General features: G+C 41.1%; 2 protein-coding genes across 4 annotated transcripts; one reads left to right on the plus strand and one right to left on the minus strand.

Annotated features, from left to right (window-relative positions):
• Positions 1–300: 300 nt before the first annotated feature.
• ccne1 (cyclin E1) lies at positions 301–14049 on the minus strand. Its single transcript, XM_069709870.1, has 12 exons — positions 13891–14049; positions 13317–13365; positions 13010–13097; positions 12695–12760; positions 12140–12306; positions 9784–9919; positions 4447–4593; positions 4130–4225; positions 2951–3085; positions 2175–2286; positions 1899–2056; positions 301–1468 (listed from the first exon to the last, which is right to left on the minus strand). The coding sequence occupies exons 2-12, from the start codon at positions 13328–13330 to the stop codon at positions 1283–1285; spliced, it is 1305 nt and encodes a 434-aa protein (XP_069565971.1). The 5' UTR covers positions 13331–13365; positions 13891–14049; the 3' UTR covers positions 301–1282.
• Positions 14050–14674: 625 nt separating this feature from the next.
• LOC138627484 (uncharacterized protein F13E9.13, mitochondrial) lies at positions 14675–23282 on the plus strand. 3 transcript variants are annotated; one of them, XR_011311388.1, is made up of 7 exons: positions 14675–14979; positions 15458–15540; positions 15628–15808; positions 16149–16299; positions 18251–18378; positions 22833–22911; positions 23025–23106. XR_011311388.1 is itself a non-coding variant. In XM_069709837.1 (6 exons), the coding sequence occupies exons 1-6, from the start codon at positions 14868–14870 to the stop codon at positions 22859–22861; spliced, it is 684 nt and encodes a 227-aa protein (XP_069565938.1). In that variant the 5' UTR covers positions 14675–14867; the 3' UTR covers positions 22862–23017. The 3 variants fall into 3 exon arrangements, 2 of the variants coding, with proteins under 2 accessions (XP_069565938.1, XP_069565937.1); XM_069709837.1 differs by lacking the exon at positions 23025–23106 and having other exon boundaries at positions 22833–23017; XM_069709836.1 differs by lacking the exon at positions 22833–22911 and having other exon boundaries at positions 14676–14979; positions 23025–23282.
• The last annotated feature ends 1866 nt before the right edge of the window (positions 23283–25148 follow it).

The following is a 25148-nucleotide window of genomic DNA, read 5'->3' on the forward strand; positions in this document are numbered from 1 at the left end:
GGTAGCGCTAGCTGGTTAGCATGCTAATTTCAGTAGATATCTCTAACTATACTTGGACATCTCTGACAACATCAACACTGCTATTTCTACATACTGTCGATGAGGTGAAGTAAATCTTTTAACCTTTTAAAATAAATATCTTACAGATTGCCTATTTAAGGAGTAAAGGAAAAGAGTGAGTTGTTCATGTTGCATATTAACATCAAGATTTAATTAAAATATTTGACAGAATGGTTTTGTGCACTGCTACTTTAAAAGAGGCATGTCACACAATGAATTAAAAGAGTCTTCCTAAACTAATGAAAAATATGTAGCAGCATTTTATTTTAAAAAGTCCAACAAAAATCTTACATTTTGGTGGTGGGCAATGAAACTGCTGGTTGGGATGAAAATAAAAATTAAATACAAACAATATTTTAGCTTATGAAGCCTGGCTGGTTCACTTGTCTAGTATGGTAGTCAAGCTACTGCTTCCCCAACTAACCACCACCATGTTTTGTCCAATAAAATGGCAAAAGTAAAAGCAAAAACAAGAGCAACACAGTATTTCTTGGCGCACACACACACAAACACAAACACACACACACTTCTCATCATGCAAAGCCCAATTTATAGCAGCACAAAGAGCCAAATATGACCCCAGAAATCATTTTTGGGCGAAAGAGGCCAAAAGATTAAAACAAAACAAAACAAAAAAGATTAATATTAAAACACACAACACACACACACACACACACACACACACACACACACACACACACACACACACACACACACGATCCAAGTAGTGACTTCATAAAATGTCCACTCAATTTGGCCTCTGCATAGAACATAAAAATGGCCACCACTAAGCTCAAGGGTGGTCTGTAGTTATTGCATGCATTTGGGTGCAATGCCATTTTTTTTTTTAAATCTCCAAGTGTGCCGTCCTATCCCCAACAGCCCTTTGCTTGTTTTAATCAAAACTGAAGGGTTAAATAAGTTCCTATGGGGATAAGGGCAAAACCATCTCCTCTCTGTCTCAGTGATCCCCAATTTAGCTAAACTTAGTGTGTGCACCAACTTCAGAGACATTGAAAAGCATCCTGATCCAAGTAATAAGCATGACTTTGAGGAGGAGATACTTTTTCCATCGTTTCCCCACTGAAAATCCATTGTATCCATATGCACTGCAGAGACGTCCCCGTTAGAGTCCACACATCAGTTTCCCTTTGTCCATTTAGAAATAAAATCTATAAAACTCTAAAATGATTTGGCTTGCCTTGTCAGTTTCAGTGCTTTGCTACTTTGGGAGGTGTCTTTGTGGTGATGGGGTGCCCATCCTCTGCCTTATTTTCAGTACTGTAGGATGCACTTGAACAAACTCTTCAGTTTTCTCACTGCTCAGTGGCGGTGTCAGGACGCATGAAGGCACAGGACATTTGTCGTGGCATTTCAACTCCACATCTCGGTAAGAGCAGGCCTTGTCCTGTACACAACAAAAATACACATCAACAGTGATGTCACCTGTAAGCACAATTATGTGCTTATTTTTCACAACTGGAAGCAACTTAAGTCCATTGTGAAAATTATACCAGCATACTGTCACACTGAAATTTGAAAGCTCCACTATGCATTGATGACAATCCTGAAATTATAAAATGTGAACATGAATATATTTCCATACATTACTATGAATATATATTTTATATCCTATATATAAAGTTATTTTTACACATCTTAGTATGTGGGAATGTCCATTGTACTGTTAACAATGATATTATATGCAGTTGTGTTAAATTGTATTTCAATACAACTCACTTTCTTGGTAAATAATTATTTTCATGGACAGCAGATTATTTTTGTTTACTTATTCCATTTTATTTTCCCATTATTATTATTAAAACACTTTCCCTTACCAGCCATGTAAGATAGGCAGCATGGGTCTGAATGTTGTGCATGTCATCTGCAGGGATTCCTGTGAATGTTTTCATAGGCGACCCCCCAACCTCTCTGAGAGCCATGGCAAATGGCGCCATCCACCTCACACACTCCTCTACCTCCACCCTCTTTAGAGCTGCATGGACAGAAGGAAGAGGTACAATGCAATACGTTTGTGAGATACAAGGGTCAAACCAGCATCAGAGATGAAAAAATTGTGTATATGGGTTCTTTTGTTCCGTTTCTTTTTTTACCCGAGACATTTTCCACCAGCTCCAAAGAGGAAAAGTGAAATAGCGCTGAAGCAGCAAGGATGCCATTGGAAAACTCAAGGCAACGCATATCTAGCATACACAGGTCCAACAACTAGAAAAGAGCAAAGGAATCATTAGAGCACATCTCAAAAGGAGTATGGAACTGAAAATGATTATAAAAGACAAACCATGAGTTAAAGTCAAACTCTCCAAATACGTAAACTGTAACAGAATAATCTAATAAACACAATTTCCATAATTAAATATAATATAGCTTTGTCTGAAATCAGTCACAGAGCGCTAGATATGAATAAAGGACATAAGTCGCTGGTGAATAAAAAGTATATTTCATTTTAAATACTGGTTTGGAACTCAAGAAAGCAACAGAACGCAGTTGGAAATAGTGTAAATTTTGTAAAATAGGGGTCAAACCTGACAACTAACATAGCTCATCACATAACAGCAATCAGCCACAAAATAAAACCATCTGCCTGATATTGTGGAGGTTCTAATCATATCTTTACTTAAGTTATGGAAATCCCTAAAAGATTTCACACATCGAGTACATCACCTTTACTATTAGGCACCATTGTAAACAGGATCAAATGTTTCCTTGTACAAATTTGTCAACAAAGCCAAGATTTTCCACGGGAGGTGCTCTTTCATATGACTGTACTTAAATCCTTCTACTTCTATTCCTGTCATTGTTAATTTAGTACATTACCCAACAGATACATCACATAGTATGGAAAAAAACAAACACACATACAAAATACCTCTGCGATCTGTATGAAGGTAGCCTGGGGGTATCTGCGGATGAGCAGCTCATCTGTCTCTGTCAGGTAGGCCACCTGCATGTAAACATTGAGCCAGGAGATGGGAGTCTGTGGGCTGAGACTCCACTTCAGCTCCTGTGTTAGAAGAGAAAGACAAGAGTGCACATGTGCAGTGTTAGAGAACAACGACCACAAACCTTGAACATCAGCAATACAATGACTTAAAATTTAAATCTAAAGGAAGGATTTTTGTGACAACGTAACACAAACTCTTAACATTTCCAGTAATAACAGAAACAGAAGAAGCCCACTGTGTACAATTAGAAATTCAGGTAACTAAGGATTCATAGCATTACACATTTTTTAATTTAAATACTCCAGTCTCATTAAATCTAACTCACAGTTGTCTTTTTTTTTTGCTGCTAAGTGTTACAAAAGCCCTCCGTCATCACTTCATAACCATACTACTTTACACATACACGGTTGAAGATATTTAGTGAAATCATATCATGGTTAATATGGTGCCTCGGGTTTGTGGAAATATGAAACATCTGTGATGTGTAAAACAAAAAATGTATAAGAAAATAAGAAAAATGATTTGATTCCCACCTATGGGCAAGTTTGGATGACCTTTAAGCTACAAATAAATGCTCTTTACACATGTTCCTTTTTATATTGTCATTTTGCATTTACTGTATATTTTATATCAGCTTGTTCTTGAATAATGTAATGTAATAATAACCAATAAAAATACATACAAATTTTGTTTTTGTTTACATTTTACACAGTGTTGAAACTTTTTTGGAAATGGGCTTTGCATATATCACGTTTTTAATGAGGTTCAGTTTCATGATATCTTGCTGTAATTTGTACTGTATACAAAAGACTTTTCTCATCCAAAAAAATATTTGACATCTTCAGAACGATGTGATTTCTTTTCAGAAATGTATCACCAACATTTGACTGGCGTCTCTAAGAGCATCAACTTAATGGGCCTTTATAGTGGAACAATGTGATGTGTATAACCCAAGGCCTCTTTATCCACAAAAAAACCAGCCAAATCTGAGTTACTTCTGCTGACATTTTACTGTAACAGATGCAATACCATAGCATGGGTATGTGTACAAATTTTAACCAATTCATACTGATATATCATGGAATGATGTGTGTGTTCTTTACCTTCATAATAATGATTTCCATACTAAGAATCTCATCTTCTGAGCAGGCTTCATCTGTAACATAGGCAAATTGGTGGACCTTGGGAGGATACATCTCCTATGAGAAACATAAACAAAGGAGAGGTGCATTTTATCAACCAATCACAACACTAACATGTGGGGGGGGGGAAATGCAGAAAGGGGAAATTAGCAATTAGGATGTATCTAAAATAAACCCACCACAAAGACAAGTAACAACAAGAAGACTACTTAACAATCAGAGATTGTTTTTATTCCACTACTACAGGATATAATTCTGTAAAGTCCAAACCATCTTACCTCTACTTTGGCACTGATGAAAAGACAAGTAATGCCTATGAGCTGAAGTGTTGATTTGAAGACGTTTCTCTGTGTGGCCATGAAGCGATCAAAGTAGTCCTGCGCGAGGTGGTACGTCTCCCTGTGCAGTTTGTACACCTCACTCACCTAAAACATGCACGCAAAAAGAACATTACTACATTTATGTAGCATCTGTGTATTAGTACAAATAACTGCATTTGTTTGTGGGTGTGTGGTGGGTTCCCATTTAATTCATACGAGCCCAAATCTGGTGTGCGCGGTTTAGACTATTGTCTAATAGTCAACCATGTGAAAATTGGTGGTGGTCCTCCCTCCCAAGATAATGTTAAGGGAAACACTGATAATACAGAGAATGAAACATGTCAATGGGATTAAAGGAACTACATTAGGTAGTTTTAAATCGCGTTTATCATATTCATTTTAAATTGTTCATGTGAATGTTGACTCTTTCATGTACAAAAATGTTCGTCATCGAGTTTCAGGTATCTGGATTTCAACTGATACTTTTCTTGTTATGCATTTTTCCCTTGGGCGATATCATCAGGAAACAATTCCATTGCTTTGCAGGAAAAATAAAAAGCAGCTATTTTTATGAAGCCAGATCAAACAAATTAGTCAGTGAACTTCAAGCCTTTTTTTTTAAATAAAGGCCAGGATGACCTGTAATTTTTTACTTCTGAAAACTGAAGTTATGGTATTTGGCCCTTAACACCTCAGGGACTCGACATCAAAACATACACGGTAGGTAAAAATGGTCTGCATTGTAGTGCTTCTCGGTTGTGCAAATAGTGTCCCTCTGGTGCTCTTCAGTTTGGGGTGTTTTCCCGATCATGTGACTTTACCTGCTCCCATGTATAGTGGGGATGTGTCATTTAACTCACACATTAAGCAAGTGTCTAAGACTGCCTTCCTTCACCTGAGCAATACTGTCTAGCCTGGACTATTGTGAATCCTTACTATCAGGATGTCACACTTGGTGATTTTTGAATCACGCTACAGCAAGTGTACTGACAGAATTCAGTAAGCGATCACATTTCTCTCAATATTAGCTTCTCTTCATTTCCCCCAGTAAAACCATGAATAGAATTCTAAAACCTTCTCCTTAGACACAAAGCCCTTAAAGATGCTGTAAAGCAAATTCCAAGATTTGCTTCTCAGTACATTATATACATGTGAAATGAGTTGCTGAAACTTTGTCGCACTGAAATGTGGAGTTAGACTGTTGAACAGTTTCTCACCAGTCTTCAGCTCAGGTTTTGTTTAGGCGGGGCTAAAACCCAACCTATCTACGTCACAACAACCTATCTACAGTATGTCAGCTCACAGCCAGTTTCTATAACCTTCTGCATGGCTCCTCCTCTCAGGGTGAAACGCTATAAAAAACTGGAGCTCATTTGCATAAGAGGTCATCCCACTGGACTTCAGTTCTACTCCTGATCTATTCCTAATCTCAGATTGTTATTGTACATCAGCTAGCTGCTACAGGACGTCTCCCTCCACCTGCTGCAGGACGTCTCCCTCCACCTGCTACAGGACGTCTCCCTCCACCTGCTACAGGACGTCTCCCTCCACCTGCTGCAGGACGTCTCCCTCCACCTGCTGCAGGACGTCTCCCTCCACCTGCTACAGGACGTCTCCCTCCACCTGCAAGTGCATCTTTCCTGGAAGCAAGACCCTCCAAAGCAGCGCTGCATCGCTGTTTAAATGTCCGACTGATGAAGGATAAAGAGGTGGATTGATTTTGTCAAGAGCCTCGCTGATGGAGAGCTTCGCATCAACAACAGCTGCCTGTGCAGGGACCATTCATTTCACGGCGGATAGTTTCACCAACTTCCACCGGAGACAGACGGAGTTCACGGACACACCGCTCCTCCTGCAGCGGAGCCGAACCGAGCTTCACCCTCACGGCCGTTCGTCTCTCGGGGCGCCGGCACCGTCCGCTGCCGCAGTAGCGGTGGACGCCGCCGCCGGCCGGGTCCCCCGCTGCCCCCGGCGGTCCACCACTCAGTGTAAGTTCTGTGCTTGTTATAATTATACTAGATAACTTGTCCACAGTAACTCTGCTGTATTTAGTCCTCGGTTCAAACCGTTAACGTGATTTTATTCGGTGTAGAAGAACTTTATTTTGGTGAAATGGGAGCTAACGTGTTAATTATCTTGTATTGAGCTCGTAGCAGAGTTCAGAGGAAAATGTTCCGATAACCGCGGATTGTTTTATGTCTCAATAAAGCTCCGATAAGAACTATAATACATGTAACTCTGTATTTTACATGTCGGGGTGATGGTGAACATGGACCAGAGGACATCTAGTCCTCACATTAATGAGGCTTGTTGTTGTTGTACTCCGGTGTAACGTTACAATCAGCGACCCTCTCGGTTACATGTACCGATACCGGTCCGGATAAACGAGCATGTGGAGGAGGTGGAGGAGGAGGAGGTGGAGGTGGAGGAGAAAGACTGTCAGCTCGACCTGGAACCTGCAGGTTCAAAGTTTGAATTGACATGTGATGTAATGAATTAACATGTGATGTAATGAATTGACATGTGATGTAATGAATTAACATGTGATGTAATGAATTGGCATGTGATGTAATGAATTAACATGTGATGTAATGAATTGACATGTGATGTAATGAATTGATGTGATGTAATGAATTAACATGTGATGTAATGAATTGACATGTGATGTAATGAATTAACATGTGATGTAATGAATTAACATGTGATGTAATAAATTGATGCGATGTAATGAATTGACATGTGATGTAATGAATTAACATGTGATGTAATGAATTAACATGTGATGTAATGAATTGATGCGATGTAATGAATTAACATGTGATGTAATGAATTGATGCGATGTAATGAATTAGCATGTGATGTAATGAATTGATGTGATGTAATGAATTGATGTGATGTAATGAATTAACATGTGATGTAATGAATTGATGTGATGTAATGAATTAACATGTGATGTAATGAATTGATGCGATGTAATGAATTGATGTGATGTAATGAATTAACATGTGATATAATGCAGCGTTGTTCATGTTTCAGTCGTTACAGAACTAAATCAACTCCTCCTCTCTTATTATCTCCACTATTGTAATGCAGGTGTGTTAGAAGTAGTTGGAGACTCACTGTCTTCTGTCTCTGGTGTCCAGTTTTACTCCTGTGTTACAGCTCAGGGGGACAAGCTTCATTTATATGCATCTGTATGTTTCACTCATTGGACAAATAAATTCTGATTCTATTCTGTTTTCATAAAGCAGGCTGCTCCGTCCACCAGAGAGACAGAGGACCAGTGGGACATCATGCATAAAGTCACCGAGAGGTTGGATGTCAGATGGACCGCTTAGTGGGGGAAAGAACTGCAGCCACAGGACTGTCATACACAACACTGAACACCTTCCAGCGAGGGGGCGGAGCTTCAGCTCCTTCAGGACACACCCCCTTCCTTCCCCCCAGTCTCAGAGCAAAGAAGACTGCTGATTTTGCCTAATTTAATTTAACATACTTGTCTGTGGGTTTTTTTTCATCCAAATTTGGATGGGTAGTTAACAACCCATACTTCTGTGGTGTGATGAACTTAAAACTCATTTTCATTTCTACTTTACAGCATCTTTAATGATCAAGCTCCATCATATCTTAAAGATCTCATAGTGCAGGCTTACTTTTGGTACTACAGTTTCCAAAAGTCAAATGGGAGACAGCTTTTAGCATTCAGGCTCCTCTTGTATGGAACCAACACTACTTTTAAGATTAGGCTTAAAATTTTCCTTTTGGAGAAAGCTTTTAGGAAAGGTCTTGGGTGAAGCTAAACCATCCCTTAGTTAGCCTAAGCCTATAGCACAATGATGCACTGAGGTCCTTCCCTCTACTCTCTCTTTCACTCTCCAAGGCATGTCATTTTTTTTCTGCAGGTATCAGTAAAGACTTCTGATGTTTCATAGACCAAACAATTAATCGATAAACAAATCTGCAGCTGAATTGATGATAGAAATATTTTTAGAAGCAGCCCTAAACCCATCATTTAAAATGATTGAACTTTCTTAATGCAAACTTGCATTGTTAATTGCTTGCGCTTCGCATAACCAATGGCAACATGAAAACGACAATATTCATGTTCAGTGCGTAGGTTTATAGAAGGAAAAAAAGAGCATATATATATCTAGATAGATATATATCCATATAGATATATCTATATATATCTATCTATCTAGATATATATATATTGTTTTTTTTCCTTTATCGATATCTCTATCTATCTATCTATCTATCTATCTATCTATCTATCTATCTATCTATCTATCTATCTATCTATCTATCTATCTATCTATCTATCTATCTATCTAGCAGATCTGAACAGCTTGTAAACAGCTGAGGGATCAGCGAGGAAGTCTCTAAAAGAAGGAGAGAACTTTTAAATGACAGCAATTGTGATGTATTTTCATCCAGGACATCAGCTCCATCAAAACAATTGCGCCCACTCTGTCCTCAACCAATAACAATGCAGCGTTACACCATGTGATGCAGAGCAGCAGAAACCGCAGCTGTGCAGAACTAGAGATAGAGCAAGTGAGCGACACCAGTGAAAAGACAACGCTCAGAAAAATACTGGTTCAAAGGTTTAAGAGACGACAAGACAATAAAGCTGATGGTCTTTTGTAAATGTTCAGTTATTCATTCACCTTCCCTGTGTGTTGTCCAGAGTTGATATGCACGTATCATAACAGGTATCATGCCTGCTGATAGTTCAATGCACCTTGCAGGACTGCTCACAAACCTTGATAGAATAGTGATCTCAATTCTAAGCAAAAAACAAAACGTGATTCTCATCTTAACCAGAATCGTGCAGCCCTAATCCATGCTCTTATCAGTCCAGTCCTTTATCAATGCTCTTATTGGCTCTTTTGTATTACTAAACCTTTTTTTTTTTTTTGATAATTTAAAAAAAATTATTAAATAAAGCATTTATATTTGACATGACAAATTATTCTTTTCAGAAGAGTAACTGTAATGTTTAGAACGAAAAAGCCATTATATCAATGATATCTCCCTGTAAATAGGTTGTTTTTTAAACGTCCATACAATAAATACTCGTAACATCAACATCTCTTTAGGAATTTGACTAGTTCTACTATACATTACAAACTGAGATGAACTCAGCAGGCAAAAAAATCTCTCTCTCTCGCTCTTTCGCTGAAAACCCTGCTGATGGACAGCACATAGTTCTCAAAAACTGCTCAAGTGCATGTCTGGACAGTGATCATTCTCATGTTAAAACATGGATGTAACCTAGGACATACTACAGACCTCCATTAGCCAGTCCAGGAGAACCGCCCTCATCTTCGGCTGCAGATGAGGATGCTTCTTCATCATGTGGACATCCCTCGTGTAGGTCTTGTCCTTCTCCAACATATTGTTCCATACTGTATCCTTACTAGCCCAGCTGAGACAGATGGACACATTGGTACAAATAATTACATTCAACTGTCGTACTTATTGTGAAATATGTGCAATACAGTATCACAGGTATGATTTTCCTTGGATAAAGACAACTACTGTGCAAAAACTTCTCAACTTAGTTCTTACATGGCTTTAAATGGATGCATTTTAGCCTATTTCCAAAAAAGTTGGGACACTGTAAAAATTAAACAAAAACACAATGCAAATACTTGAAAATCATGTAAACGCATATTTAATTGAAAATGTAGCAAAGATAACATATCAGACGTTCAAAACTGAGAAATGGTATTTTTTTATGAAAATGTGTGCTCATCTGGAATTTTATGACAGCAATACTGTTAAAAAAAAAAAAAAGGTGGGACATGGATATGTTTACCACTGTGTTATATCACCTCTTCTTTTTACAATACTCTGTAAACGTTTAGGAAATGAGAGCAGTTGCTTAAGTTTTGAAAGTGAAATATTTCTCTATTCTTGCCTTTTATAGGATTTCAGTTCAGGGTCTCCTTTGCCTTATTTTTCATTTCATGATGCACCACTTATTTTCAATTCAGTGTTTACCCTACCACTGTCTTGGGAGGGCAGAAATACAAACATACTCACAGAGCTGCAGTTATGTCCAGTAATTACTATTTACTTACCTAGGTCCTGTGTACCCGTTTCATTTCAACTCCATACGAGTGTCGCTTATGCATTTTTCTGTCACTGAAAGTTGTGCTAATTTGTCTGTTTCTCTGTTCTGCTAAGTGTCTGTTTCATGAAGGGCTTTGCATTTTGCATTGACGAACATTAAAAAATTGTCCCAACTTTTCTGGAACTTGTTACTACCATCAAATTCAAAATGATCATATATTTTTCATAAAGCAATAAAATGTCTTAGTTTCATCATTTTATATGTTGTCTTTGGTCTATTTTTAATTATGTTTAGGTTTGATTGCAAATCACTGAATTATGCATTACAACCCCGTTTCCAAAAATGTTGGAACGCTGTGTAAAATGTAAATTAAAACGGAATGTAATGATTTGCAAATCCCATACTTAATTGCAAATAGACCAAAGACACCATATCAAATGTTGAAACTGAGCAATTTGTATTGTTTTATGAAAAATGTGATTATTTTCAATTTAATGCTAGCAACAAAAAGTTAGGCCAGGGTCAACAAAAGACAAAGCTGTGTAAAGATAAAAAAAACAAAAACATTTCAACTAATTAGGTTAACTGGCAACAGATCAGTAACATGACAGTATAAAAACAGCATTTCAGAGAGGCAGAGTCTCAGCAGTAAAGATGGTGAGTGGTTCACCAACTTTGTGAAAAATTGGGGCATTATTAAAATGAAAAATATGATAAGGAGACCCTGAACTGTTGAGCAGCTAAAATGATATCTTTAGCAATAATAGGACAACTTTTTACTTCCAAAACTCCAGAAATTGGTCTCCTCAGTTCCCAAACATTTAAAAAGAAGAAATGAGGCAACACGAGTAAACATGCCCCTGTCCAAACCTTTTCGAGACGTGTTGCTGGCATCAAATTCAAAATAAGCATATATTTTTTATAAAACAATAACATTTCTCAGTTTCAACATTTGATATGTTGTCTTTAGTCCATCTGCAATAAGACATTGGTTTATGTGATTTTCAAATTATTGCATTCTCTTTTTATTTACATTTTACACAGCATCCAAACTTTTTTTAGAATTGGGGCTATATATTTTACATTGCATCACACCTTTTTTTGAAAGTGGGTGGTAGAGGTAGTGATTAAAGTTGAGGAGGAGAAATTAGCTGTAAACAAAGAAAAAAATTCCAATATGAAGGAAGACATACAAGCTAAGCAGCTGCCTTAATCATTACAGATGGGAAACACCTTAAAGGAAAAACAATTTCACTGGGCCGGCTATGTTACTTAGATTCCACCATCAGCCTCCATCAGTGCTCCTAGCCGTTGATTTGGACATTGCTAGGGGGATGAACAGCATTATTCCCAAAAGATATGCCCTCCTTTTGGTTTTGATGATCATGGAGGACAGCGCTGTCCAACACATCACTCCAAAATTCCTCATCGGTGTTGAACTCATTTATGTAGGCTTAGCTTTTGAATTGTTACCCATCTGTATGTGCATTAATACAAGAGTGATCACGTATAGTAACAGGATATGGAGTCAAAACTGAGATTCCTCAGGCACACGACAACAGTACTCACCACAGTGCAGGAAGCGGGGCACAATGCACAGGGGTCACAAATATGTTGTCAAAGTTGTAGTAGGAGAAGCCCACATTTATCAGGGAAACTGGTTGGTACTCTTCCTGATCAGGTGTGAGGATCCACCTGTGCGGACTTGTGTAACCAGCCTCACGACTCCACCCCGGCTTAACAGGAAAAAATGTGGAAAATGTGAGGTTAAGATCATTGGAAAGAAACATGTTGCCGATTTGACTGTAGACGATTACAAACAAATTCTGAAACAGATCAGCCAATATGTACTTGAGCAATGAGCAACCAAGCCTTACTACCGGCAGAGTTCCATTGATATAACAGCCAATTTTGTGTGAGCAATAAGGCTGCAAATAACTATTTTCATTATTGGTGAATGGATCAGCCGTTTAAAAACATGACAAAAACAACTGATAACCAAAATACTTGGCACTAATTATCTAATCATTGCAGTTCTAGTGGGGAGCGCATATATTAATAAAACTGATAGGTAGAATGAGGCACATGTTTCTACACTAAATTCAGAAAGATAACCACACTCACCTCACACACACGCTGCTTCTTCTTCTTTGTCATCTCTGCTACCTCCTCATCCAGATCTTGTAAATACTGACAATCAAAAATGGAAAGAACGGGGTCTGATCAGATCAATTTCCACTCCCCCCACAGCATATTGTGAACTTGTGAAAGGTACACTGAATCCGGAGAGGGCTTTTATTTGTAATAATACTAAAATAAATAGAAAAACAATAATAAATTCAACCAAGGTGATAAGCATCTATCACACACATATTTAACAGCTTAAAATGTAGTTTAGACCAGTTATGGACTAGTCTGTAAACCTTTCAGACAACTTACTATGGCAACATCTGCCTTCCTCTTTCGCGGTCTTACTGTGTTTTCCTTGGGCGCCTCGGGAGCGACACACTTCGGTTCTGTCTCTTCCCTATTACGACACAAAACAAAACGTGCTTTCAGTATCTAGTGTTAGCGTAAAACGTAAAAAGCTTTAATAGACGTGCCATTATAGTCAAAATAATGTCCTATTACAACAGGCTAACTAGCCGGATGGCTGAAGCTCCATCAACATAAGTTTATTTCTGTCGTCGCACACTTTGATTGAAGCGGTAGATAGAGTCGTGAAGGAAATCACTGCGAAACTCACCGTTTTCCTCGCATTATACTTTGGTGGTTCGATGCTGTTCTGAGCAAACCTAAGAATGATAAATGCTTTTAAGTTGTACATATGGGGACTTAAAACAAACACATTCATTCACTCCCAACCCCCACTCTTAACTCCCTCCTTCTGACAAAGCCCAACTCAGACTTGCGCGGGGAAATTGGTACAGGATGCAGTACGAAAGTCGTCAAAAAGTACCACATCATTCAAGGATGTTCATGAAATGTGTCCCGTATACAGTCTGTGTTACGTGGTCCTGTTGATTATTTATCAGGGGACCTCGTTTTTCCCCCCACTAACATTGGACAGCTGGCTTTCCATATAATGGCCGAAGGACCAGGGCGCAGCAGGGACGCTTGAAGTCTCAGTTTACGACAGTAGCACCAGCACCGTGGACGCATCTAACACTAACTACAGATCAGCAGCCATACAAACTTTCCCCCATTAGCCGTTTTGTAACTTGTTGCAGTTTAGTTGCCATTAATGTAGCTCAACGACGTTACAAATGTCGACCTGAAAGAACTAACTCGTGCGATAAAGCTTCATTTTGATCACTTACCTCAAGATCCTACCCTTGAAGTTCACTCTTATCAGCGTCGAAGAAGAAATACGGATGTTGCGTTCAAACTTTCAGTGCCTGTTGTTCAGCCTGTTGCTCCTATTTGTGAGTCGAGGCCGGGTTAGCTTCTCTACACTGGCGTCTGGTAAAAGCAGAGATGAGTTCAAGCAGCGACGTCAGGGGGGGAGTCGATATAATGTGGCGCTAAACCTCCAAAATCCCCGCCTCTTTATACTGTCATTTTGACTGCGTACACCACAGTCTCACAATATACACAACACATGTATTCGCTGAAGTAAGTTGCAATTGTGCTAAAGAAAAGGAAAACATATATTTGTATTATTTTGCTGGCAAACAGGAGGTGGGACCTGCTGTGGTGACAGCTGCAGGGGCGGTGCTTCCAAACAGGAAGTGCCCAGGCACCGCGTGGCTCCTCTGCCAGATGTAAACAAAGCCGTCGTCCTTTAGAGTTAACCTGAGGTAGAATGCACCGCGGCCAAAATATTGGGAGGCACACGAGCATTTGCGTTCAATGAATGCCTCATATGTCACTGTCATCCTTGGCGCATCTGTTGTTTAGGGGAGGATGACACAATATACCATGCGGAAGCTCCAGCCTGTGCTGCAGGTTCCCATCGAGAGACTGCGAGATAACAAATTGCTAGTTGGTGTGTCATTTCGTGGAAATCGGTACTTAGCGATTCCCAACTGGCAATTATTGATCTCGGTGCTACTGTTTCGATGCCTATTTCTACCCCTTGCAACCAACGGCATGAAGACTTTTGTCCGTTTGGCTCCGTAAAAATAACCTTTCTGCACTGCTTAAGCATTTTTAATGCAGTGTCATGTAATGTAAACAATTGTTTCCTTAGTCCGATTTTGAGGACAGTTTGTTTTTAAAGATTTTGTTTGATTAACAGAATTGACCTTCGGCCCCTCACGTGATCCCCCATGCTTTAAAGGACACAAACCAAGATATGCTCTCTGCTCCCTGGTCGCTTCACAAAAACAGGAGAATGAAGTTTTTGGAACTTTTCGGGCGCCTAAAATCCGTAGTTATTGGAATGATTCATGTTAAGTCCTTACCAGGTGAAGTAACATTGCACTGACCTATCCCCTTTAATGTTCCCATGTTAAATTGTTGTTACTTTAAAGAGTTGTACAAGATACACTTAAAATATAAAAAAGTAGTTCTCAATTTAGAATGTCCCCTGTCAGTGTTGTACGATTAAATATTAATTTATATGAACCAATGTTTAAGTATTATTTTATGTTGTAGTTGGTTAAGGTGAAACAAAATTTGAGTTCATTATTGTTGAAAAAAATATTATTCATGAAGTAACAGATTTGCGATAGTTTAACAGTTATAACTGTCAAATTAACATTGTTGAGTAAAACATACAATATTTTTCTCTGGAGTGGAGTAGAAGCGTAATGTGGAATGAAATACAAATAATGTAGGTACTTCAAATGCTTACTGTAGATGGTTACATTGCATCAGTGCAAAATATTGCAGTTATAACTTGTGTTATCATACTTTATCCATCAAGTTTCTTGTCTATCTCAGGTACCCCACTAGGATGTTTTAAAATGTCACAAATCATTGAAGAAGCATGCACGGAGGCAGCAATCTACCGGGATGCAGGGGTTGTACGTTTTTTTCACATTGTTTGATGTCCTTACACATCTGAAGTCTGCAGGCAAGCCAGTAACTATCATTTGTAAACCCCTCTTTAGGATGGCATGATCATTGAAAACATGCACGATGTCCCCTACTCGTTCTGTGTGGGACCCGAGGTGTGTGCCTGTATGACTGCAGTCTGCACTGCTGTGAGAGGTGTCTGTCCAGCCATGCCGCTCGGAGTGCAAATACTTTCCTCTGTTAACCAGCAGGCACTGGCTGTAGCTCTGGCTTCAGGTTCAGTAAATCATTAATTTATTTTTCTATATTTAAGGCTATATGTGCTACCAAAGCTTTTAGAACAGATCAAGACAGAGGTCTTCAATCATGTGTTGTCATGGCAAAATTATAAACATATTTTCCCATACTCAACACTACAGCAGCAGATTTCCCTGTCTGACCATCCTTTTTATATTAAGTTGTGTTTATCGGTAAAGTAAGGTGAAGTGTTTGGTCTTAAGTGAGTAACTGCATATTTTCTAAGCTACCTGTGTGTCAGCCAAAACATACCTCTGTTTAATATTGATTGAATTTGATTACCAATAGGAACGGATATAATGTAACTGTTTGGTTACAGGTCTTGATTTCATCAGGGCTGAAGGTTTTGTCTTTTCCCACGTGGCGGATGAGGGCCTCCTGAATGCTTGCGCTGGAAACTTACTGAGATATCGAAAGCAGATTGGAGCTGACCATGTGCAGGTCTTCACTGACATCAAAAAGAAGCATAGGTGAGATCACTCTCCTACAATTTGATTAGTAAGTAGAACCCAATAAGCCACTGATATGCACAAAGATATAAAAGCATATTAACACTTTCTGTCTCTGGATACAGGTAGTCATTTACATAGAACTACATTTTCTCTAATGGTACTGTATGTAATGTACCAATAGTAGGACAGTCAAATTCAGTTATCAGGTATTTAACCTCTTCCATTCCATAACCATTCCTGTTCACACCGTACACAGCAGACAACTCTGAGTCATGTCACATCCAGAAATATTCTGATAACACGGATATTTAGACGTGTACCTGGAATGTGCTAGAAGGAGAATACAGGGACCTGACTAGTGCCTTTACTGACTGGAGTGACAAAAACAGTCACCTTCTGAACACCACAAAGACAAAGTAGATTGTGGATTTTCAAAGGCCTAAGCAAGGCGTTCCCCATCCGAGTGGAGGACATTGAGGTGCTGCTGTCAGGAGTCCGGTTTTCCTCGGTTTTGCCCCCGATCACCTCTCCTCCTGTGTCCCCTCAGTCCCCTGTCTACTTGTTCTGTGTCCTCCTCTTCCTCACCTCCTGTGGCCACGCCCCTCACCACTCACAGCAGATGCAGCCACTCACCCCTGATCACCACCTGCAGGTGTGCTGCATCTCCCTGATCACCTCCCCAGACTATATGTACCCTGCCCCTGCACTCCTCTGGTTGTCGGTTCATTTGTTAGCCACCCGTCCGTCCTCTGTCCCGTTCCCGTTCCTCCGGCTTCTGTTCCTCCTGCAGAGCTACCTGTCGGAGTCACCAGTCGGTGGAGTTGCCCTCCCGACTCGGAGGATTATTGACTCCATTTCTTCCAGCGGTCCTGTCCGCTGGTCTGCCGGCTGTCCTGCCAGCCGTGTCTCCCCGGATCTGTTGGTTGAGTTGCCCTCCCGACTGGAAGCAAGTGGACACAATAGGTGCCACCTTTTGGTTTGTTTGTTTTTGTGTTGATTGGAATAAAGACTGTATTTTGGAACCGATACCTAAGTCTGTGAGCCTGCATTTGGGTCCCGGTAAACACCACCTCATGACAGGTGCAGACCTACAAATACTTAGGTGTGCATCTGGATAAAAAACTGGACTGGTCCCTAAACACAAATGCAATTCACAGAAAGTGGCAGAGACAGCTATTTTCCCGAAGGAGGCTTTGGTCCTTTGATGTCTGCAATGAAATCCTCTATGTTCTACAAATCAGTGGTGGCATGTGCTATTTTTTATGGTCCACTATGCTGGGGTGGCAGTATGACTGACAAAAACACTCGGCAACTGGACAGGTTGGTTTAAAAAAGCTGGCTCAGTACTTGGTAACAGTGTGGACTCACTGGGGTGTAGAGGCGAATAAGGAGCAAGGTACTGGCTATAATGGACGATACCAGCCAGAGGGCCTACACAACATCCTGGCAGGCCAGAGGAGCAGATCAGAGGAGCAGTTGCAGCTGGCGGCTCACTGAAGGTTTCAGATCTTTTTTTCCCCACAGCCCTCAGGCTTTACAACACCTCAGCCAGGGGCAGTGGTTCATGACCGAGACTGTTACTTTTCCCCCATCCTGTTTCCATTCTCGTTCCACATTCTTTGCACATAAAAAATAATGTAGCCGATAAGGATGTAATAACTTCTTGTCTAAAATACGTATACTTTTTCATGTGATTACTGAGAGTGCCTTATAAATGTTACTCAGAGGTGCTAAATAAATGTCTTGGAAGCATTTTTGAATTGATACAGATTTCAGAAAAGCATTTCCTCAGTACTGATGATTTAGTAACCTTTGTCTAATATTCTGTCTCATCAGTGAAGGTTCCCAAAGAACTTACATTTGCATAGTACTTTAACTTTGTATTTTCTAATTTCTGACATGCTTCTGCTCCTCGTTCCTGTTTTAAATTTATTTTAGATTATACTGTTTTATATCAATGTGTTCTCAGCTCCCATGTTCTGACATCAGACTTGACCATTGAAGAGATAGCGCGTGCCGCTGAGTTCTTCCTTTCAGATGGACTCATCATCACAGGAGCAGCCACTGGTTTGCAGGCTGACCCGTGGGAGCTCAGAGGTACTCGCACAAAAACTCCATACTTCCTGCAGCCAAGAGACATATGGGGTAGCACCGAATATTAACTTTGACTGCATGGCTTTAACCATTGTAATTACTTTGGATAGCTAAATTGAGCATTAATTAAACCATAAAAAAAATACAAAGAAAAGCCAATAACTCCCAGGTTAGTGCATCATAATGAATTATGATTTATTAAGCATGATCATGATGTATTCTTTGCAAAATAGATGTTGGACCACTGAACCAAACTCTGCAGCATAGTGCACATCATGAAATCAGAATTAACGAAGCAATAGTTAGTCAGTTTGTAGCCCCTAAAGAGAAGTTGTGAACCGTTTCATCTGGGCTACCATTAAGCTTGCTGCACAGTCCACATAACAACGGATTACTTGCACGGGACATACGTAAAGGCACTTGTAAAGGCATATGTAAAGGGTCAAGAACCCTCAAGCGGATCACCCTGGAAATGAAGGAGGAGGTAATGACCTCTGGCGAAAAGAATGGTTTAACGGCAGCTTCCCCCACCCCCCACCCCTCCGTCGTCTGTGAAAATCATGCATAGGGGAGGCACTGACAAGGCTGAAGCAAGCGCTAATGAGAGGGCTGTCTTAACCAACACCGCCACCAGGTCCACCTGCTCCAAGGGTTCAAACGGCAGGACCGTCAAACCATCCAACATGAACTGCAAGTCCCACTGAGGGACAAGATGCCTTGCCAGAGGTCTGGCTGCGAACCCCCAGGGGTTTCACCAAAGGGTGGCCCCTGGCTGTTGGGCCAGCTGTTATTGCCCACAGGACCAACGCCAAATGGCCCTTACACTTACACAAACTCCAAGACATCCTGCGGAGGACAAGAGCACGGTTCATGCCTCTGTCCCCGCACAACATCCGCCATTGTGTTCTATGATTTAATGGTGGAGGGAGCCTGAGCGTTCTGTATGGTGGAGACCGCTGCCGATGACAGGCCAAGTTTGGTACGTTTCTTCCTTTTAACTGCCAAACCATGAGGCGCCGTCACAGAACTGCACCTGCACGAATGGTCCCCTCACCTGAACCAAGGTAGTGGGCCAGTCTGGAACTGGCCACGGGGCACGGAGCACAGAGGGGGCACAGAGCATTTTTCTTGCTCGTAAACAGGTCGGCCATAGGTCCGCTGAAGCACTGTCATATCAGCGCAGCTACTTCTCGAGAGAAGCCTCACTCATTCAAGAGCTGGTCCTCCCGGGACATTTTGTCAGCCCCCACATTGAGGTTCCTCAAAACATGATGGGCCCTCAGAGATCCAAAAAGCTTCTGTCTAAGTCAGGATGTCTCTAATGAACCTGTGCAGGCTGGGGGTTCTGACACATCCCCCCCTGCCTGTTGAGATAATCTATGACCGTGGTGTTGTCTGTCCTCACTTGTGTTGCAGCTGCTGTGCAAAATGATGCAACACCCTCTGGACCACACTAGATGATCTAGAAGACGAGATGAGCTCCAATACTAGACATCCGGACATGCTAGGAGGGGCAACAGGAGCCTGCCGGATCTCGACTTTGGTCCAGCCCAAGCCTGGAGAATGACCGCAGCAGATGAACTGCTGACATCATTCCTAGCGAAGACATCAACCTCCCAGCTGTCACCGTGACAGCTGTCTTAACATGCTGAGCTAGCTGCAGCAGCACTATCATGCATTCCTCTGGCAGACGGGCAAGCATCCTGAGAGTCCAGACATAGCCCCAAATATTGCATCTGCTGACTTGGTTGCAGTGCACTGTTCTCTAGCTTGAAAGTGAAACCCAGCTCCTTGATATGCTGAATCACTAGCTCAGTGTGGGCCCCGTATTTGGCCTGAGACAGAGCAAGGATCAGCCATTAATCCTAGTATGTCAAAATCCTCACATTTCTCTATCTCAGAGGACACAGCACTTTCTCCACACATTTGGAGAAGGTGCTCGCAGCCAATGAATATCCAAATGGGGGACGGGTGTACTGTTACACTCCCTCTCCCACAGCAAAATGTAGATATTTCCTGTGGCGGCAAAATAAGGACGTGGAAAAATGCGTCCGTCACATCTATGGATGTGATCCAGTCGCCTGTTTGACTGTCAGCATGCAGAAAGGATGTGTGATGTAACTAATTAATATGCGGCTTCCAATGTTTTAGGAAATTGGAAATAATGGAAGAAAATTCCTTTTCTTCCGCCGACTGAGGGACCACTATTATTGCTGCCTTCCTCAGGGTCAAGACTTTCTCCTCTCCACAAGATGCCGTTGAAAGGTGGAGGTTGTTGGCAAAACCATAATGCATACTTCCCTCCACAGTGTTTTGTCCAGCCAGGATGGGAAAGGTCAACACAGATACACCCACTCTGGATAACGATCCGTGCGCAGGCGAGCAGAGAGACCGCTGCCTGGCAGAGAGAACAGACAACCCGACATCTTCTTCCCACCATGGAAAGCGGTTTGAGGGAGCTCAGAAGGCCTCTGTGACGGCAAAAGTTCAGTGGGCGTGTTGGTTTCCATACGAACGTCACGCGTGATGTTATTGATGTTTAAGGTAGCAGCTGGTGTAGACCTGTAGCTACCGCAGTTGCTCATAGTCATTACAATGTAAGAACTGTGGCTCCTCTCTCCCACTTTTCTTTGGAGAACTGACAGAAAGAGGAATTGGCGCGGTTTGCTTTTCCAATGTAGCACAAACACATTGTTAGCTGATTGCCTAGCTGTAGCCTTAACTTCATGACAGATGTGTGGTCTTAATAGCACGGCTAATCTGTGTATAAGCACTCAGAGCAGAGTGTGAGGTGTTTGAGAAGCCGCTGAGGAAGGATGGGTCTTGCGCACTGACCGTTCTCAAGAAGCTGTCGGAGGCTGTCGGAAGAAGGCGTCATGCTCCTCTCAAAGTAGCGCTTCTTCGCCCTCATATCTAGCTAACATTACTGCTCACCTGTGTGTTAGCGTTAGTGCAGGGATGAAGCTCTCTAAAGAGGATGTATACTTTGACACGATGCCCTTTAATGAAAATCACGCATCTGACATTTCTCCTGCCTGAGACAGAGGCTTCGGGAGGGCCAATGGAACTGCCCTGCCCGGTCTCTCGATTCAGCAAAGGATCACACTCTTGGGTTGCCAGTGGGTGCTCTACAATGAGAACAGTCCTTACGTCAAAACTTTTGTTGTTGCTGCTGAGGATGAGGCTGCTGAGGATGAAGATGGGAACCCAGCTGCTCGGAGGCCTTCCGCACCATCTCCACTCTGTTGATCATAGGCTTAATGTTTTTGCCAAAGCGTGAGTCAAGGGAAAGGGGCAGGTTTATAAGCTGGCATCACTTGGCTTTCCTTCAGGGATGACAGTGACAGCTGACTGCTCTGCACGAGCACATCTGTACCTGGGGCACACGTGGAGCAGCTGCCATTACTTGTGGCCGCTGCTGCATGCAGCCATTACTATAGAGACTTTTTGGTATACAGAAAAGTCACTATAAACTCTACAATAATAAGTGAAGTTTAGAAAACTCGCAGCAAAAGTAAGTAAAACATCAACAGACGTTTGACCATGTCCGTCCTAATGCGCAGTGGAACTGCAACTGCGCCCTTTTATTTACATTTATGAATGTCAAACATGTTGCAAATATCTACCTATTCAATAAACTACTCCAGTAAAGGACAGAACGCACACTTTCAGGAGTCTGCACCTCTGAAAAGAGACCATGGCCATCACACTGTTGTAGCTCCTTGCCTGCAGTGTTTTGATGTCAACTTTTAATATTGGTTTAGCTCACTTGGAAACCCAACAGCAGTGATACTAAAATAGTAGCAGGTGCCACATACCATCCACGGACAATGGAAAACAAAAAATGCGATTAGATTTGAGCTGAGCCAAGCTGAGCCAGTACAGTTGGAAGAGAAGCAGATTATGTCAGCAGAGAAGGGTCTGCTGCTGTTGAACTGCTGCTTTACGGCGAGGTTCCATCCACCCTACTTCACAGAGCTATAGTTGCCAGTTCCCCCTTTTTATCAAAGTTAATTACAACCCCGTTTCCCAAAAAAGTTGAACTCTGTGTAGAATGTAAATTTAAACAGAAGGCGATGATTTACTAATTGTATAAACACATTTAATTAAAACTGGTTTAAAGACAACGTACCAAATGTTGAAGACGTATTATTGTTTTATGTAATATATATATGCTTATTTTGAATTTGAAGCTGGAAACTACTACTACAGTCTTTTGTTGCCCATGTCCCAACTTTTTTGAGACATGTTGCTGGAAACAAATTCAAAATAAGCATTTGTTTTTCATAAAACAATGAAATTTCTCCTTTTCACATGTTGTTTTTGGTGTATTTTCAGTTAAATCTGGGTTTATGGGATTTGCAAATCAGTGCATTCTGTTTTATTTACATTTTACACAGCATCCCAACTTTTGGGGAAACGGGGTTTTAATATCAAACATGTCTCATGTCCAAAAGGCACGAAAATTGCCAATGCACACCCTTGAGTCCCCAGCAACACACCCACCAAGTTTGAAGCAGATGGCACACAAGATATGTGAGGCGCAAACACATAAACATGCATACATACGTATATACAGAGATTACTTGAATTATAATATAGATTTTCATTTTGGATGCCACTGTTCTGCTGTTTCCTTGTTTTTGCAGCGGTTTCCCGGTCTGTGAAAATCCCGGTGTTGGTAGGTTCTGGAGTGACCTATGACAACATTGAAAACTACCTTGATGCAAATGGCATGATCATCAGTTCTCATTTTAAGTATGGTGGCAACTGGGCCAGTGCAGTAGACCCGGACCAAGTCAAGAGAATAATAGGAAAAATACGTGACCTTCGAAAATGAAAGGTTTTCTGTAATCACCTCAATGCTTTAAACATGTTTGTATTTCCACAATAAAGAAATGCAGACATCTTCTTTGGAAAACAAGTTTTATTAGAGTTTGTTGTACATTTTATGAATAGACATCCACTTGGATTTAATTTTGAACAAAGTATTCTACAGGTTTGCATTTTTCATGTTTTGAACAATATCACACATTATAATAAAAACAGCGCTGTGAGAATAACTTTCACACTGCTCCAACTTCCTGTAGGCCCTATCTACTCATATCGATCTACACGTCAAACAAGTCAGCCTGTTATCAGCTGATAGTTTACATCAGCAACCTTTGTGTCCACACAGCTACACACCGAGCCTCGCCTCCTCACTAACACAGACTGCTGCAGTTTGAGACACAGACACACACGCCCTTGTCAGTATCCAACGTTCACAGGAATTAACAATGCGTGACTCTTGTTAATTTCGGGCATCGGCTCGTTTCAATCAAGTTTGTATAAAATATCTTCACCCGAGTTACTCAGGAAACTTTGCTCTCACCGGACACATCGCAAGTTACAGCTCATCACTCTACTGGTTTTCCTCAATCAGCTCTCTCCTACCTCATTAAGATATCCCCCCCCCCCCCCACACACACACACACACACACACACACACACACACACACACACACACACACACACACACACACAGTCCACACACATACATAAAGTCAGATAGACACACACCAACATTATTTTCTGAACAAAATACAAAGTAAAGTATTTTTTTTATTTATTTTCTTTCATATGACTAGCCTAACATTATTCTCAATAGCTCAACAATAAATATTTAAGAATAAAACTTTTATAAACAAAAGAAAAAACTTGTTCTGTAAATAGTTCTCTTTCCCTTGTGATCAAAAACATTGCTCTGAAGCTCAATTCTGGGGTTGTTCTGTAAATAGTTTTCAAATAAATTATAAATTTACCAATTTTTTTATCAATCCATATCAATCTCAGGCTTAGTTGACCAACTTCCGATTACGTCACACACTTCCGGTCTAAGCACCACACACTTTAGGATTAAGCCCCACCCACCGAGTACAGATATGGATACAGATCATTTAGTTGTTTCAACAGATACAGAGACAGATAATGGTGTACTTGCTCGTCTCTATTAGCCAGGTTCTGTCCACAGAGGGCGCTGCAGTTCAGTTTATTCCACTAATCTTGGGTCCTTGCCCTATGGGCAGCCAGCAGTTCCAGCTTGCATGGCAGAGGGGTCCCCCAGGCAGCAACACACCAGGATATGTCGTTCCTCACTGCCAGTGGTTTTAAAAATGTGTGTAACTCAGGTAGTGAAGTTGACCAAGCTACTAAACTTGGAAGGGTATAGAGCAGGGGTGTCAAACATACGGCCCGCGGGCCGGATCCGGCCCGCCAGGGGGTCCGGCTCGGCCCGCCGGATGACTTTGCTAAGTGTGAAAATTACAGAAAGACATAGATTGCATTTCTATGAGAATATGGAGGTTTATGAGTACAAACATTTTGTAATTTTTTAATCAATCCAGTAATTGCGTAAAACAGCGCAAATGCGATGTCTGCTCCGGAGGCAGAAGCGCTCATTGCCACAGGCAGCAGCGCTCGCTGCTAGGGAATCTGCAGAGGAGAGCCCAGGCAGATAAACAGTGGGCTGATGTCTGAGTTTTTGGTCTTTATGTTTCTGATTTATTGTAGAAAGACCTTAAAATAGGGTTTAACATCCAAAAACCTTCACCAATGATTTAAACATAGAGAAATGTTGTCGTTATGTATGCGTTATTATGCTATGAATTTACTGGTCTGGCCCACTTGAGATGAAAGTGGGCAGTATGTAGCCCCTTAACTAAAATGAGTTTGACACCCCTGGTACAGAGGGTATAGTCCCCCCCCTGCTCTGCTCACATGTTTGGACTGTT

Source organism: Brachyistius frenatus, unplaced genomic scaffold, assembly GCF_029030835.1.
Source record: "Brachyistius frenatus isolate BFR_SWC_R1_liver_20210118 unplaced genomic scaffold, ASM2903083v1 Contig_86, whole genome shotgun sequence".
Taxonomy (NCBI): domain Eukaryota; kingdom Metazoa; phylum Chordata; class Actinopteri; family Embiotocidae; genus Brachyistius; species Brachyistius frenatus.